Genomic DNA, 16,421 nt, shown 5'->3' with positions numbered 1-16,421 from the left:
ATGAAACCACAAAAGACCGCAGGTAAATTAGTCAGGGGCTTTTGACAGCAGAGTTACTCACGTTGTATTTTTCTGCCCTAAAGAGGCTCACGGAGCAGCCGTCAGAAACACTTAAACCAAATAGGTCTTCAGTGTGTAAAACTCTAATCAGCCTGTCTCCTGCTTTTGCTGCCTCTTAGGGAAGATCTGCAACAATAACACAAACTGGCAGTCAAGTCTCAACAGTTTAGAGTTTGCCACAATAACGACAAGCATCGGCCTTCCTGCTATTTGGCCTCGGCATGCAAGAGAAAACATAAGAGACAAGCGACTGTGTACGAATCAGAGAGCACTTTTGCAACTGTTTATATTTTTGGTTTTCAAACACAATTTTAAAAAGTTTTTTAGTGTTTTATGCTGCTATGAAATTATTGTAAATTATCTTTACTATCTCTTATTGAGGAAACACAAATTGGATGACTTCATTTCTCTTCCTGTTACATCTCTGTTTTCTGTAACCTGGTGACAGTGTAAGAGACTGCCAAAACACAATATGTGTGTGAGCGTTTTAAGAAGCGGAAGGGGCCTGTGTTTAGACAGGGGCATCCTGAACTGGCAAAACAAGGAGGAACATGTCTCAGCATCACAGCATCGCCTAGAATGAGACAGAAGCCAGATGTACATTAATATCCTTCAGCTTTTTAACAGTTGTTCCTTGTTTAAGCTTGTTTATGGAAGATGGAGTGGACGGACACTTGTTAGTTTCTACTTCAGTGATCTCAAATGCAAACTTTATTAACATTAAAACAGAGTTTTTGAAACTTTGAAGTGGTTAGTAGTCATTGTTTGGAACTCTAGGTGTTATGCAACAGATCCAGTTTGGGTGATGTCTGGTTTTGAAATGGGAATCTCAAATCAAACTTTTTAAATACCCTCTTTTTTGTGAGGTGTATGAGTTTTCTCTGGCCATTCTTGTTGAGATCTAAAAGAGATATTCTCCATTCCACTTTAAGTGGCTCAGCCCACTGCTGGTGGTCTTTCTGGATCAACCGTGTGTTTTGGTTTGAGGATGATGCCAGTGCAGACACAAAGCGCCATTCAAGTGAAAAGGTTTTATCCACTGGTGGGAAAACAGATGAGGAGATGAATGAAGTTATTGTGAAAGGCAGGCGGCAGCAGACAGGTCTGAGTTCCTGAAAGGTGCAAACAAACAACAATTAGACAAAGCTGAGGGAAATAACAGACACAATCTGATTTCAGAAATAGCCAGGTGTTGTTACCACTTGGTAAACTAACAATGTGGTTACGCCTGGGAGACAATACTGTCAATGACTGCAGGTGGAGTGCAGGTGAAGGGAAATGGAGAGCCACAGCAACACCAATCAGAGCAGGGGCATGGATCACAAGACAGTGTGTATGTACAGTAAACCCTTTTGAAAAAAATCACACCAGAATCTGGACTATATGGGTTTTGCAACTTAAATTATCCAGTACTATATTTTTCTTCTATAAATACTTTCCCACATAATTTATGGGCAAAATTTAGTTAGTCTACTGTGAAGTTCCCATGACAGAATAATGGCATAGCTCAAGATCAAGACATAGCATTAATTATATTCTTATCTATTCACTATTGTAATTTTCCATCATACTCATGGAGCCTCTTTACTGTCTAACATAGATTGGCAATATGCTTGTTTTGTATGTTTCATTTAATACATTGAATGCACTCACACAAACTGTGATTCAGTTTACTGAATCAAGTCAAAAGGCTTTAAGTCAGGACAACTTGTATTCAGGGAAAAAAAATAACTAAACCAGGTGTTATAAATTGACTTCTAAATAACAAATGAATTTTTTCTGATATTCACTTGAGACATTTGTTGACTGAAATGTAGGTTCAAGGGCAGAGAGAACAACTAGCAGGGAGGATGATGTGTGTAAAATGAAAAAGGGATGTTGGGTCATTAATCTAGATGGCTGTTGCACAGCGTGGTGTTAACCCCGGGGAGCAGCCATTTCTTAGCAATGCCACCCTCTAAACTCCAAAAGATGAGTCATCATCGACCCAAGCAACTAAAGGGGCAAATTGCATTCACACATGGTCTGCTACAGCAGCATGACAGTCCTTGGTGAGACACAAACTTTGGCTGCAGTCAGTTAAACTTTGGCAGTTTTTGTCTCGCAGGTGTCCTCTGTTCAAATGCATCTTTCACTCTGTGTGTTGCCTCACTAAATCCTCTGTGCATTCTTGCAAGTGCATAAATGTGTGAGTGTGCTTTGAATGTGATGCATTTAGGAGTCTACAGTTTGCTTTCTGAGTGAGCCTGCTCCTCTAAAGGTGACGTTTCTTCTTGCCCTACTATCAGTTGCTGCTCACCTGTTGTGTGTGTATTCTTAACGGTCTGGAGAACAATGTACCCTCCTGTCCCTCCTCAGCACACTCCAGTTGCTCAACACAGGTTAAAGGCCAGCATTGAGCCTAAAGGCAGCACCCGAAGGGTCACGCTAAAAAAGTTGAAGTGCCCTTTCACTTGCATCTCAGTTAGGATTTATTTGCTTGTGACATGCATCGCACCGCATTACATCATTGTGTAATTTGTTTCAATACTGCAGTGAGTTCACATGTGTAACTTTTAAGACAAACTTACTTCAAGGCCACAGTCTGGGCCTCTGATTTTCAAAGAAGAAAGTTTTTCTCTGTACTGTAATCTGCAATACTCTGAAGACATCGATTGATGGGGGTGGGAGGGGTTTGAGCCTCAAAACAGGAATGTTTGATGAGAGGATTCTGAAGTACTAAAATGTATATAATGCTGAAAGAGAATGCTTTAAAGGCTTTGGCCTTCATGTGGATCACACTTCCTCTGTTGGTCCACCAAGCCAAGAAAGCATAGTGAAGTTTCTTCCAGCTTCCATGGTGCCTTCCAGCTGCCCTCCGACTTCTACAGCAACCGATTCATTATATTTCTCAGCACAGCAATGTTACATTTTTATTTGTTGTCAAATCAGCTCAAAGATATGTTTTGTGAATTAAAATGGTGGTTTGACACAGCAAAAGATTTCCATCATGTTCTGTGATATTACCCTTAAAGCTGGGGTGGCTAATGTTGGGGAGCTAGCAAGATGTGAAAGTGGCAGCATGTCTTGGCTCCGCACCCTCTGGTTTTGCTCCTTGCGTGATCCAAGGCTTTTTTCTTACCCCCGCTAGGAAGGTTATGTTTTTACTGGTGTTTATCTGTTTGTTTGTGTTCAAGATAACTCAAAAAGTTATGAATGGATTTTAATTAAAATTTCAGTAGTTGGAAATGTGAAAAGGAAGAACAGCTTTAATTTTAGTGGTGATCCAGATCACCATTTGGATCCAGGAATTTTTTTAAAGGTCATGGCAGAGGTTTGCGTTCTCCGAGTGCTTTTCTAGTTTGCAGCTTTTTCCACCAACAATTTTCTCTTTTTCATCTGTTTTGTGAGTGGAGGCAAATAAACGAAGCTGGGTCGAGAAGTCCTTCCAACATTTTCTCAGCCGTGAAGAAGCTTATGGTATATAAGAAATGAACAACTTCCATTCAGCCCGAACGTTTTGATTGGTCAGAGTTTTTACAGATTTACAGTAATCTGAAGGGTCTAACTATATTACTTATTGTTCATGATTTAAAAATGTACAGACTACTATCAGGATGAGGAACCACTTCATCCGGAGTAAAAAAAAAATGTCTGAGCAAGATTACCTACCCCAGCTTTAATATCTTCCTACACTTTAAAACAATAGACAGGATCTGCAGTACATTAAAACATTATCATAATTTTACAGTGCATACACCTTCATATCTGAATCAGTAACGGGTGCAGTATCATACATTAGTGGCTTCACAACAGTGTATCCTCCTTAAATTGAACCTACATGTAGCTATGTGAGAATGAAGATGCTCTGCAGTTTCTCTCTGGAAATGGACACTCCAGGCAACTAATCAATGCTACAGGTTAGAGAAACAAGTGTGTCAAAGAGACACTACATCAAAGATGAAGCTGAGAATAAAAGCGCATCCTGCGGTGGCCTTAATCCTTCAACACCTGCGATTTGAAGCACGTTCCTTTGATGTTGTTGGTTCAGTTAGAGAGAAAGAGTCTGGATAGGGAGAGAAGAGAAAAAGAAAGCCTAATAGGCTGCTCATCTAATACAGAGCTAAACTGGATGCAAGTTAAAATGACAGACTGGTGTGGACCACTGGCAAACCCTTCTATAACTCTTCTGTGATATATCCCCAGGAAGGTTTACTGCTGCATCGCGATGATTAAGTATTGTGAGGCACTGCTGACTGGATAGCTGGTGATGTCTGGAGGCAATAAAGCCAGCAGCAATTCATAAAGACATTGAACTTGTCTTGGGTCTCTGGACATTATGTCAAACGCATCCTCCATGAAGCAGCATGGTATAGTCCACACAAACGTCTCTACAGCCCCCACGTGGAAGTAACTTGCACTTTTAGCTTTTATGCTAATGTTTCTGTGTGATTTTTAAATTAGCTTTTTTAATCATTTATGCTTGCTGGCGACTGTATCTCATTAAATATGACACGTGTTAGTGTATCTTTTGAGTTTCCACCTGAATGCAACCTAAGCTTTGCTAAAATTGTTCATTAAAACATTAATGGTGTTTCTTTTTTTTGCTATATCACTCGCTATAAAGCATAGCCTCAGTATGGGTTTAGAAAAGTCCAAAATAATCAAAGACAAAGCAAAACCAGGCCAAGCAGCACCCACAGGCAGTTTATTACCCCATCTCCGTGTAACGATTACCCTTGAGTCTAATTTGCAAGAAAATTAAAAACGTTATGGTTTGTATGGTTTTATATTCAAGCAATTTATCTGATCAGCAATGCCAATTACAGAAAATAAGTCACAAATATATAAATTTATCAGCACACAAGTTGTATAGCATTTGAGTCTTGGAAAAACACGAGATGGGAAAAAATGGCAATAAGTAGCAGTTGTGAAACATTAACACCACCAGCTGCAGTGATTTGCTAGCATTGGCAGTGCAATAAAATGGCAGAATAGAACAATATGATGACAGACAGGGGAAAGATAGATGAGCACAGGGCAGCCTGGCCACCACAGGACATTTTCTCTGTCCAGTAGGAGTGCAGGTGAGAGGACAAAATCAGCACAACAGGCAACAAAAGAGAGGAAGAGGACAGATCCTGTGATTTTTACATAAGCATGTGAATAACCCCTGGACATCAGAGGACACAGAAACACACAAAAGACTGGAGTCAAAGATAAGACCAGGAAACACGCAAAATGGAAACAGTGGTGCATGAAAGCACTATGATAATACATATCCAGTGGCAACATGCATATTTAATCAGAGCTGCAGCCAAGAATAATTTTCTTAATTAGTAACTGATATTTTTCTTCGCCTTTTTCTGTGCGTTTCTTTTTATTCGCTTAAAGTATTATTGTAGAAACTGTTGGTAAACTAAGCAAGGGGCATCTTCCATTTGCACATCTTTTCCAATCTAGTTGCAAACCAATGGAACATTTTTAGTAAGACAAAAGACTAAAACAAATCAACACTGGCAGAATACTTTTCTGTTTGTCGACTAATCAATTCATTAAACAGCTATTTAGATACTCCATTTAATGACTAGTACAACAAACAATTGATCCATTTTACAACTGAAGCTGACTTAAAAATATTTATATTCCTGATTTACTTTAGGATTTTTTTTCTTATTTAAAAAGAATAGCTATTTGATGAGCTAGAAGAAATAAGAGGACAGATATAAACAAAAAACAAACACTATATTCAAGATTTCCAATGTGCCTACTTTCCTGAGAGAGGGTATATTTTCATGATTTGGTATTATTTCTCTAGAGAGTCACTGGACTGCCACACAGAGAAACTCACATGGCAAACGAAGGAAAAGGTTCACTGTTCCAGGCAAATCAGAGGGCAGGTAATAACAACTCCTGTCAAACTGTAAAAATGATGATCATGTTGCTCACTGACAGGGTCAGCCACATACAATCTGTCTCTTGCCCTGCTCACTTTAAACCTCCATGCATGCACCAGCAACCAGCCCCTTTCCACAGCTTTGTTCCCAACTCATGCATGCTGGTTGTGTGTAACAAGCTGGGTGTGGTTTCCCAGTTGTCATGGCAACAGAGTTATCTTTGCTTTGAACCATCTCCAGCAGTTGGTGCACAGTGTGGAAAAACTCAGCTGCCAACAGCAGTAAATGCAGGCGCCATGTAAAATGTTACACGTAAGAATACAAAGGTCTGCAGTGTGAAGTGGAGTCTGCTTGTCATGCCTATAAATATCAATATGAAGCTCAAAGCTGAGCAAATTCAGTTGTTTTAAATCAACTTCTATGTACAGACCTATAAAACCTATTCCAGTGACAAAGCAATAGCCTATTTGGCTTTCAAGAGTTCAAACTAGCATAGCCCATCACAGCAATGTAGTAATAGCGCTGTGTAGCAATATCTTCTCTAATAGGCTGCTGTCATGATAAAACACAAGGTTACATGGTACTATTTAGCTGGTTCTGTATTTTTTTTCTTCAGAGCCATGACTACCTGACCAGCAGACAACCCCGCCAAGGATGTTTTACACCATAAAGCAGAGGACTGATGACTACATCCTGCATGAAGCAGGTTAAAATTTTGTGATTTTATGGAGCTTCAGTATGACTTACAATATAATTTACATCTTACATGCTCGTAAACCAAACAATTGCTTTGGCTTGTTCAGAACACTGGTAGTGTATCAGAAAAGAAGCATGAAAAAAAAAAAAAAAACCCCAGCAAACACATCAATCCATAAAGCAGCCCCATCACCTGAAACCTTCAAATCCAGCCACAAGCTTTAATTCACTCACATTAACAGTTCACAGAGTTGTTATATTTAAAATATTTTAGTACCTTCCTTCCTTTGCATATTCACAGTGATTAAATTGCAGCAGCATGAAAAAAACACTGATCGAACAGCATGATCAAGACAGGAATATCCCCCAATTGTGTTGTCAGGCAACTCTATTTACTGACTTGGCGTCTGCCATGTGACAAATACTGCTATCTGGTGGAAAAATATAGCACTGCAAAGGCTGACGTCGGTATAAAAACAGCAAAACGTTGAAAGAGAAAAACTATAAGGGTATACATTGCATATATTTTATATTAATCGGATTCTACCCCCAAAATACCAAAATATCTTATTATGTGAAAAAGCAAAGCTTGGGCCTTCTGTTATATATGTAAAAAAAAGGACTAAACAGGACCATTGATAACATCAACAACAATACATCAAAGCAGATACATTTTATTAGAAGACAACATAGTTGTTTAGAGAATTTATTATGATCAGGTTTGCAAGACAAAGAGAGAATTTTAGAGACAAAAAAAAAAAAGAAAAATAAAAGGAAAGAAATCTCAGTTTCTTGTTCCTGCATGTAGAACAATGGAAAGATTATGAAACAGCAGGTCCCTGGTTAACTGTATAAAAGGCTCCTCACTCAGTCCCATGGGAGCCAAATCACACTGTAAGAGACACACAACAGCCATAAACAATGAACATTAAATTTAGGCTTTTTCTGTGCCTCCATCTGTGATATAGAGGATGTTTTTTTTTTTTTTTTTTTATTTAACAACACTTTTTATTCATATCCTTCCTTTTTGTCCCTGTTTTTGGATATCACTTATTGTTTTAATTTATTTTAGTCTAGTTATGATCACTACTCCCTTCAATTCAGTCGTGTTTAATTTTTGGATGTTTATCTTCTTTGGCACATTACTTGCATTAGTTTTAATTTAAGTGTGGTCTGGATATTTCAATTGACAATAAACTCATGTTAGCTCAGGATACCTGTCTTAAACATAACAGCTGTAAACAGTTTGTTGAACGGTAACCACACTTTTAAGCAGCTTTTTTCATTCATTTATACTCTGGCGCAACTGGTTTACAACACATTTTTATGTGAAAAATATGTGTACAAATAAAAAGAATAAAAAGGGGTAGGGGTGGGGGGCATATATATAAAAAAACAGTCTCAATTTTTTTCTCCCGTTAACTTAGCTGTCAAAATTTAGCAAGCAACAGCAGCCAGGCTACTGGTCATCCATTGTCACCATCAGAGACTGTTGTCAACGACACTTTTAGTTAGCACTTGAATGCAACAGTTTTAGCGCCAAACTACATGTATGTAGTTGTTGAGAGGATGACTATGCTAACCTTCTGCTTAACTACACTGAGTTAACAGAAATAAACCAGCAACAACCTGAAATCAGTTCGTCATTTCTTTTTAAACCGGAAGGAGACATGTTTCGATTGAAAACTGCTTGGTTTTCAAGCAGTGTGCAACAAGAGCGTCTCAGTTTTTGGAGTAAGTAAACACTTACAGTGAAAACAACTTGCCACATTGGTTTGGCTGTAGGAGGGCAGCGATTGTCGCCTCATCGCGAAGGTTCAGCGGGAAATGAACAAGAAGCGCATAGCAGGCCACAGAAGCGATGTCGCCACCTGGTGTGGCTTTCCCTTTAGGCTAAATGAAAAACTTTAAAATATTAACAGGAATGAAAGGAAACACTTATGTTCAGTTGCTTCTGAAAGCAGAACTTTTACAACTGGATTATAAAAATGCTCTATGAAAAAAGTATTTCCAAATTTACTTAAAAATCTTGTCTAACATCAGTAGGAACATTGTTCGCATTACGATATTAAAGAACTGAATTTAAAAAAATATTATTAAAATGTTGTGTTTAAAGATGTGAATTAAATATAATGTAATTCGGTAAAATACAGAAACAAACAAAACAAACATACTTTTTATTTATTTATTTACTTTTAGTCCGAGTTCAGTTAATCAGCATGTGTCATGACGGGCTCTTCGGAAATATATCCTCTATACTTCAGCAGTATTTTGCTTTAAAATACTTATATTAATCTTCATTGTCGATGGGTGTGTATTGCATACACGCGTGGAGGTACAAATTGAAGTATATTTCTTGCTTGTAGTGTTGGAAGGTGGGACCATAACTGATTGGAGGAGAGCAGATTATCTTTTCAGTGAGGATGCAACGTGTCTTGATACTCTGAGGTAGGGATGTTTAAAAAGCTGAACATTCATGCAAGTTATTTCTATGCTGGTTTTTTTTTTGTTTTTTTTTTTTGTTTGTTTATCTCTGACTTATTTAAAGCTATACAGTTTCTATGTGTTTTGTTTTTTGTTTTTGTTTTTTAGGATATTTGGGAGCAGAGATTATCTCTGGAATAAAGTGACAGTTTTTCACAGTTTATTTCTGTCTGACTGTGAAAAGCGGCAGAGTGTGAAATCGGTGTGTATTGGTCATTATGTGCTTCCTCCAGCATCTGTACAGGATGGTATGAACGTCTACTTTTATTGATTTTTTTTAAGCCTTACTCTGTACTGGGTATGTTTGAGAATGAAGGAGGTGACAACGAGAAATTATACTGAATTGTTTACAAAATATACTTATTTTGGTTTAAAAAATGCACTAAAGATCAATTATTCTTTTGTTGTTTCATCTTAAAACTATAACCAGCTTATCAGAGGGGGATAAACAGTTTAAACTGTAACTCATCCTTTTGTGTTCATGTAATTTAAGAAGTGAGGAAAGTGGTTGGGAGTTTGATTTGGGAGCGTGATGGCAAGGAGTCAGCTGCAGAGGTAAAGAGACCAGGATATGAAATTAAACAAAGTAAATAATGTAAATAGTTTTACTTGCTTTAACTGGACTGCCTTTTGTTTCAGTGTGACCATATGTGCCTGACTAAAGACGAGTGCAATGAAGAAGTCAGAAAAGGGCAAGCTGATGTTACAGTTAAATATTTTGAAAATACAATTTAACAGATACAGGAAATTGTGTGGTAAACTAAAGAAGTCTGTGCTGTTATTGTTGACAGTTATGAACCATCTGATACTGATTCATCAGAAAGTGAAGCTTCTCAATGTGGTCATTTGAGAAACCCAGCTGGCAGTACGCTCACAGGTGAAGTGTTTAACAGGGTTTACTGTATGCCCCTGCTTAGCCATAGGTTGAATTTAAAATAACCCAAACATCAATTTTCAATATGTCAAAGAAAAAACAAAGTAGCATTGTGAAGTTGTCGAGTATATATATATATATATATATATATATATCGTACATATATACATCATTTGCTGCTTTTTTTGAGGAATGGCGTGCTTATTCAGTAACACAAACAATATTTGTTGCACATAAAAACATTATAGTTCTGTTATAAAAGAGTTTAGTTACTACCCTGATCTGAATGCTTTCCAGACCTGCCATCTTCTCATTACTGGAGAATAACCAGAACTGGTTATAAACTGGTTTTTTGTGATACTGCTGTGAGGTAAAATATCTGCTGTGATTAAAAACCTTTAGTTTACCTTTGGAGTGCAAGCAATCTTGCAATATTGGTGTCGTGCATGTTTATGTTGTAATGTTTTATACTATGCAATCTATTCTTAGGTACTTACATTGTGTTTGCCAAAAAAGTAACGATACATGTTGTAAACGTGCATGTAAACATGTTGCTTTTGTGCTACTGTCACTGAAAGATAGTTCAGAAAATTTATGCAAATTACGCCACTCTGTGTTTATAATGATGTTAATGTCCTAATGTTTTATGAAAAGTGACTGTATTTTTCCTGTATTGTTTCACATTTTCACACAAGGTCTCATTTCTGTGAAATGTTTCCTTACAGTGTATGCCAGCATGGACAGCCTGGAGAAATATTCAGGTGATCTGTGTGAGTTCCATCCCAGGCATTTTCAGTGCTCTGAATGTAAAGCCCATTTATTTTTGATGCATACATAAGCAGACACACAAGAGAAGCATGCGCACAAACAAGACATTAAAGAAGCCGCTATAAAAAAGCTAATGCTCATTTGATGTTGTTGTAAGTTTGTTGGCTGTAGTATCACAGTTCAGTCAATGTTTATGTCAGTCCAACAATATTGTATGTTACTGCATTGTGCAGAATCTGTTTAAAATAAAAACTCATTGACAAAAATGGTTTACTTGTTTATTTAACAGATTTGTTGTAAAAAAAAATAAATAAAAAAAAATCATGGAAAATGATAGTCTTCCTAGTTACCTTCTCTTTCCATTCCCTAATTTTTATGTTTCATGTTAAATGAACGCTCCTAGAAAAGTTTCTGGGTTTTACTGTGTGGTGTGTAAGCTTTAAGAATTAAACTGAGTTAATAAATTTGCTGTAGGTAGCTGTTCACATGCTCACACAAACCAACCTATATTGACAATTTTGATTGGAGAATTTGTTTACTCTTCTAGTCTAAGCTATTGCAATATAATGCAGAAAAACACCACCTGTACTTCCATCCAGGCATTTTTATACCCTCTTTTCCCAGTGTAGAGAGCCCCTCCTCCCACTTGCTACAAACATAGACTGTATGGCTACAAAGCATGAGGCAGGATATGTCACCAGGCCATCACTTTGTATTCTAGTGTCTGACTAGCCTTGAGTAAATATGTATATTGAACGAAAACTGTTAAAACTTATTTTTTTATTAACATAACGTTTTTTGTTGTTGTTGTTCTTTCAGTGTTGTCACATCTAGATTGTTTTCTTCATAAAATCCTATTTTACTCAGAAACTAACTCTTGTTTACACTGGGAACAATGGGGACGGGTCCACTACAGTTGTATAGGGCTACAAACGTCAAGAAAAAACATAAAATGCCATTATCTGGCAAATCGTTATTAATATTTTGCATCTTATGCAATTATGCAATGTTGTGTACTAATCACACAGACTGACTAATCTTTTATTTATTTATTTATTTATTTTTTTTTTTTTGCATCAGCTAGTTTTCAATTGGATCGTATAAGCGGACTCAAGTATCGGGGTGACATTGAAAGGGTGTTTTGCGTGTTTAAATTAAAAAGAAAAAGAAAAAATAAAAACATATCGGAAAGATATTACCAATAATAACACCTTTTAAGTTGTTTTAAGTAAGGTACCGTGGTTAGGAAAGTGGCTGATTTCTTTTGTTCAAAGATGTTACATTTCCTCACCAGTATCCTCCCCTGCTGAATAGACTGTCCCGCGGTTCTTTGGCCAATCGCGGGCTTTGTTGTAGTAACACTCCGCGACGAGGAACCAGCAGTCTGCCCGTCTACAGGCTGCATTTGTACTTTGACACCAACAGCATTGCACAAAGTTGCAGTTCTTTGTGGATTAGGACTGTTTTTCCTATTCGCTCCTCACCGTTTGGATAACTCGCTGCTGCTTTTGTCATGGCTCAGGAAAACCTTTCCGCGGTGCTGCACTGTCAGGGAGACCTCAGGATTGTATGAGACCCATCACCAACTTTCACTACGACGTTCATTGATTGATAGGAATTAAAATGTTCTTATGCAATTTGTTTTACAGGAAAACCGCCCTGTTCCTGAACCTGGACCTAATGGTAAAAAAATAAAGCTACTCTGAGGTGCATTTTACAAAGTGTTATGTATGCTGTGAGCACTGACAAACGTGTATTTATCAAGCTACTTAATGATTAACTGATTCATTGCAGTAGTGTTTTATTCTATTCATCATGCAAATCTTTTTGGCTTCAACAATAGGTGATTTAAATTAGAATTTTGCTCGAAAAATTAGAATTGCACTTTGGTCATGTAGATATTTGGGTCAACGCAGAAAATAAAAGTAAGTGAACAAATCTGCGTAAGGTTAGTTTGATTATGTGTTTCTGTGAAAATGCATGTATTTTTCTCTATAGATGTTTTGCTCAAGATGCACTCTGTGGGAATCTGTGGGTCTGATGTGCACTACTGGCAGCATGGGCGAATCGGGGACTTTGTGCTGAAAAAACCCATGGTGCTGGGGCATGAGGCTGCAGGAAGAGTGTTGAAGGTTGGCTCAGCAGTCAGGCACCTCAAAGCAGGTAAATATGTGACTCTCCCAGTTATGAAGCAATGTCTGTCACAACTGCAGATTTTTACATCATGCTGCCTTTCAAACAAAAATGTTGTATCTTGCATATATAAAATAAATTATTTCTGTGATTTTGCAGACAGTGCTAAAGATACTTTCAATTTATGCATTTATGGTGGTGTAAATAGAAAAAAAGCTGTACTTTGATGTCTTGGATATTCCAACCTAATCAGTTTGTGCTACTATAAACATTTCAGACTGTGATAGAGTTATATGAATGTAAATGTCCCATTGTATTTGCCAGGTGACAGAGTAGCCGTTGAGCCAGGTGTGCCACGTGAGATGGATGATTTCTTCAAAGATGGGCGCTATAACTTGTCTCCTACTATTTTCTTCTGTGCCACGCCACCCGATGATGGAAACTTGTGCCAATACTACACGCACAATGCCAACTTCTGTTACAAGTAACTTTCTTTTTTTGCTGTATTGTCTGTCTTTGCACTAGGGATATTACCTCAGAATTACCAAATTGCTGGCTGCAAGCTAACTCACTTGCCTAATCTTTGCATATTTCCACTATTGGCTTCTTCCTCATATTCAGTTTTTTTTTTTTTTTGTTTTGTTTTTTTTTTGTCCAGGTTGCCTGATAATGTCTCGTTTGAGGAGGGAGCTCTTATTGAACCTCTCTCAGTGGGAATTCATGCCTGTCGCCGTGCCGGCGTAACCCTCGGCAGCAATTTGCTCATCTGTGGTGCAGGTACAAATGAGCACAGATTGTTATACTCAGCTAATTTAATTGTAATAATCCTTTAACAAGTTGCAGCAGAATGGATTTTTCTGCATGCTGCTAACTGTTGGTTTTATCATGTCCATGCAAGTAAGGAATGTTATTACCACATTGTGGATGTGTCCAACCTGAAAAATACACTGACTCAACAAAACACAAGATGGAGAAAGAGCTAGTCAACCATAACATTTTACAAAATACTTAATATTTAACATATTAAGTCATGTTATGAAAAAAAATTCACAGGCGGATAGGTAGGGTGGCGGGGGTCACCCTATGCTCCTGTTTCCTTGGGTCGCTCAGGGCAGAGGGGGCCGGGTTAGTGCCTGGCCGGGAGTCGGGGATGGGGTGCTACTGGGAGCAGTTCACCCTGGTGGATGCTTGGTGCCGCATGCGGGGGTTGGCAGGACCTCTGGTTGGATGTGTGTGTTTGTGTGGGTGTGTGAATGTGGAGAGACCGGGTCTGGTGCCTCTGGCTAGTCTGGGCTGCAGCCAGTGGGAGGAGGGGGTGAGAGGGAGAGGGAGGGTTAAGGGGAGGGAGAGGGTGGACTGGTGGGAGGAGGTTGGCTTGGAGGAAGAGGGAGGGTTGAGGGGAGGGGGGTGGGCTACGGACCTTGTCCTTGGGGTTATGGACCGCTGCCCCTGGTATCATTGTGATGCCGGCCTGCAGTGGTTTTGCTCAGGCGGCGGGTGCTGGTTCTCCATCAGGCCTGCACTTCGGCACCCGGTGCCCACCAGGCCAGCTCGCCGTCACCCTGTGCTACTCGGTGCCCCTACCCCGTCACGCCTGGAGGCTCCTGCCTCGATGCTTCCTTTGCTCTGGGCTCGGGGGACGGCAGCGCTCTCTGCTTTCGGTGGGCCTCTGGGCCCTCGGGGCCTCGGGTTCCTCCCTGATGCTTCGGGCCCTGGTCGCGCACCCCTTAGTAGTATTCAGTTGATACTTGATGGTATGACCACAGGTCGAGCATTCACATGTGCATGGCCACTAAAGTGTTCATCTTTCCACCTACTTCCTACTAAATATTGCAGATGTTTATCTGTTAAGTCTCTCTGCAGGTATATTTAATAAAGGTTGTGTGTGTACGTTTCCTTTTTTTTCCTTCTCTTTGCATATTGTTGCTACTCCACTTTTTTCTTGTTTTACTGTAATATTCAGAATAAAATGTTCAGAATTTTCATCCATTTACATGACAGAGCAAATCTGTCTGGCAAAAATATGACACAGATTGTTGTACTGTATGCTGTGATGCTGGACAGGACAGGTTAAAAAAAGAAAATAAAAGAAACTCCTGAACTGTAGACATGCTGATGCACTGTCTACAGTTTTAATGTCATGTTCTTCCTTTCTGCAGGACCCATTGGGCTGGTCTGCTTGCTTGTTGCCAAGGCAATGGGGGCTTCACAGGTTGTCATCACCGGTAAGACACAGTTCATAGAAATGACTTAAACTGACAATGATTCAACAGACAGACTCTGAAAAAGTTATCACAAGTTCAATTTAACTTCTTTTGCTGCATTCAGATCTGTCTGCAGAGCGTCTCACGGTGGCCAAAGACCTGGGTGCAGACTTCCAGCTGACGGTGAAGAAAGCAGACAGGCCCCAGCAGCTGGCCAAGAAAGTCCAGGATTTGCTGGGAGCTCAGCCTCAAATCACAATTGAATGCACCGGTGTGGAAAGCAGCATCCAAACTGCCATCTATGTATGTGACCCTGCCGAGTTATGAATCATGAATGATTCCCACACAATGTGAAATTTCACCATCTCATCTAATGACAACAGATTTTTAAAAAATGCAAACAAATTCTATTTTTACGTTGATGGATCTTTAATATTATGAGATAATAATGTAACACACTCAGGCATTTATCTAAAAGTATTTTATTTACTTAAAATAGTAAATTTTTGTATTTTTGGAAAGAAAATAGAAATTTAACAGGTATTAAGTTTTAAAAGTGTAAGTGCTTCAGGATCTGCAGACTCGTAAGATATTAAGTTAAAAGCAATGTTTTTTTTTTTTCCTATCAGGGAACACGTTCAGGGGGTGTTGTGGTTTTGGTGGGCCTTGGTGCTGAGATGGCCACTGTTCCTTTGATCAATGCTGCCGTTAGAGAAGTGGACATCAGAGGAGTTTTCCGCTACTGCAATACGTGAGGAAATCTGTTTCCTCTATAAGAACTTCAACTCTTAAAGTAACCATTCAGCATCACACAGAATAAAACATTTGCTTTATGTTGCAGCTGGCCAATGGCCATCGCCATGTTGGCATCAGGTAAGGTGAACGTGAAGCCCCTCGTGACTCATCGCTTCCCGCTGGAGCAGGCTGTTGCAGCCTTTGAGACCACACGTCAAGGTGTTGGGATAAAGGTCATGTTAAAGTGTGACAAGAATGACCAGAACCCCTGAATTTATCTATTTCTGTGAAATGGATCAACTGAAAACAACTTCACATGACAGGCACACACTGGACTCTGACCTCAAAATGATAACAACAAGTTCAGTCTCTCACTCACACACACACACACACACACACACACACACACACACACACACAGTAATAACAGCTCTGTGAAAGAGAGCTGATCTCCCTTTAGGACAGACACGCTTTATACCCATATGGTATGAGTGTCTGTTTGTTTAGCAGACAGTTTGTGTAATTTTTGATTTTCACATATTGTATATGAGATACCATTTTAATATAATTAAAAAAATAATTTACTAATAA

At 38.9% G+C, this 16,421-nt stretch overlaps 2 protein-coding genes across 2 annotated transcripts; both read left to right on the top strand.

Moving 5' to 3' along the window:
* Positions 1 to 8,302: 8,302 nt before the first annotated feature.
* On the top strand, positions 8,303 to 10,828 carry terb2 (telomere repeat binding bouquet formation protein 2; the record flags this gene model as incomplete). Its single annotated transcript, XM_079264214.1, has 7 exons — positions 8,303 to 8,366; positions 8,999 to 9,080; positions 9,225 to 9,364; positions 9,610 to 9,671; positions 9,756 to 9,808; positions 9,908 to 9,993; positions 10,716 to 10,828. The coding sequence occupies 7 exons, from the start codon at positions 8,303 to 8,305 to the stop codon at positions 10,826 to 10,828; spliced, it is 600 nt and encodes a 199-aa protein (XP_079120340.1).
* Positions 10,829 to 12,257: 1,429 nt separating this feature from the next.
* On the top strand, positions 12,258 to 16,102 carry sord (sorbitol dehydrogenase; the record flags this gene model as incomplete). Its single annotated transcript, XM_079244399.1, has 9 exons — positions 12,258 to 12,325; positions 12,408 to 12,441; positions 12,757 to 12,921; positions 13,216 to 13,375; positions 13,550 to 13,668; positions 15,051 to 15,116; positions 15,220 to 15,398; positions 15,725 to 15,846; positions 15,937 to 16,102. Exons 1-9 carry the CDS (start codon positions 12,272 to 12,274, stop codon positions 16,100 to 16,102), a joined length of 1,065 nt encoding a protein of 354 aa, XP_079100525.1. The 5' UTR covers positions 12,258 to 12,271.
* Between the last annotated feature and the right edge of the window lie 319 nt (positions 16,103 to 16,421).

This window comes from Telmatherina bonti (assembly GCF_933228915.1).
Source record: "Telmatherina bonti genome assembly, chromosome: 1".
NCBI classification, from domain to species: domain Eukaryota; kingdom Metazoa; phylum Chordata; class Actinopteri; order Atheriniformes; family Telmatherinidae; genus Telmatherina; species Telmatherina bonti.
The sequence above is the reverse complement of the archived record's forward strand: the minus strand, read 5'-3'. Positions and strand labels throughout refer to the sequence as shown.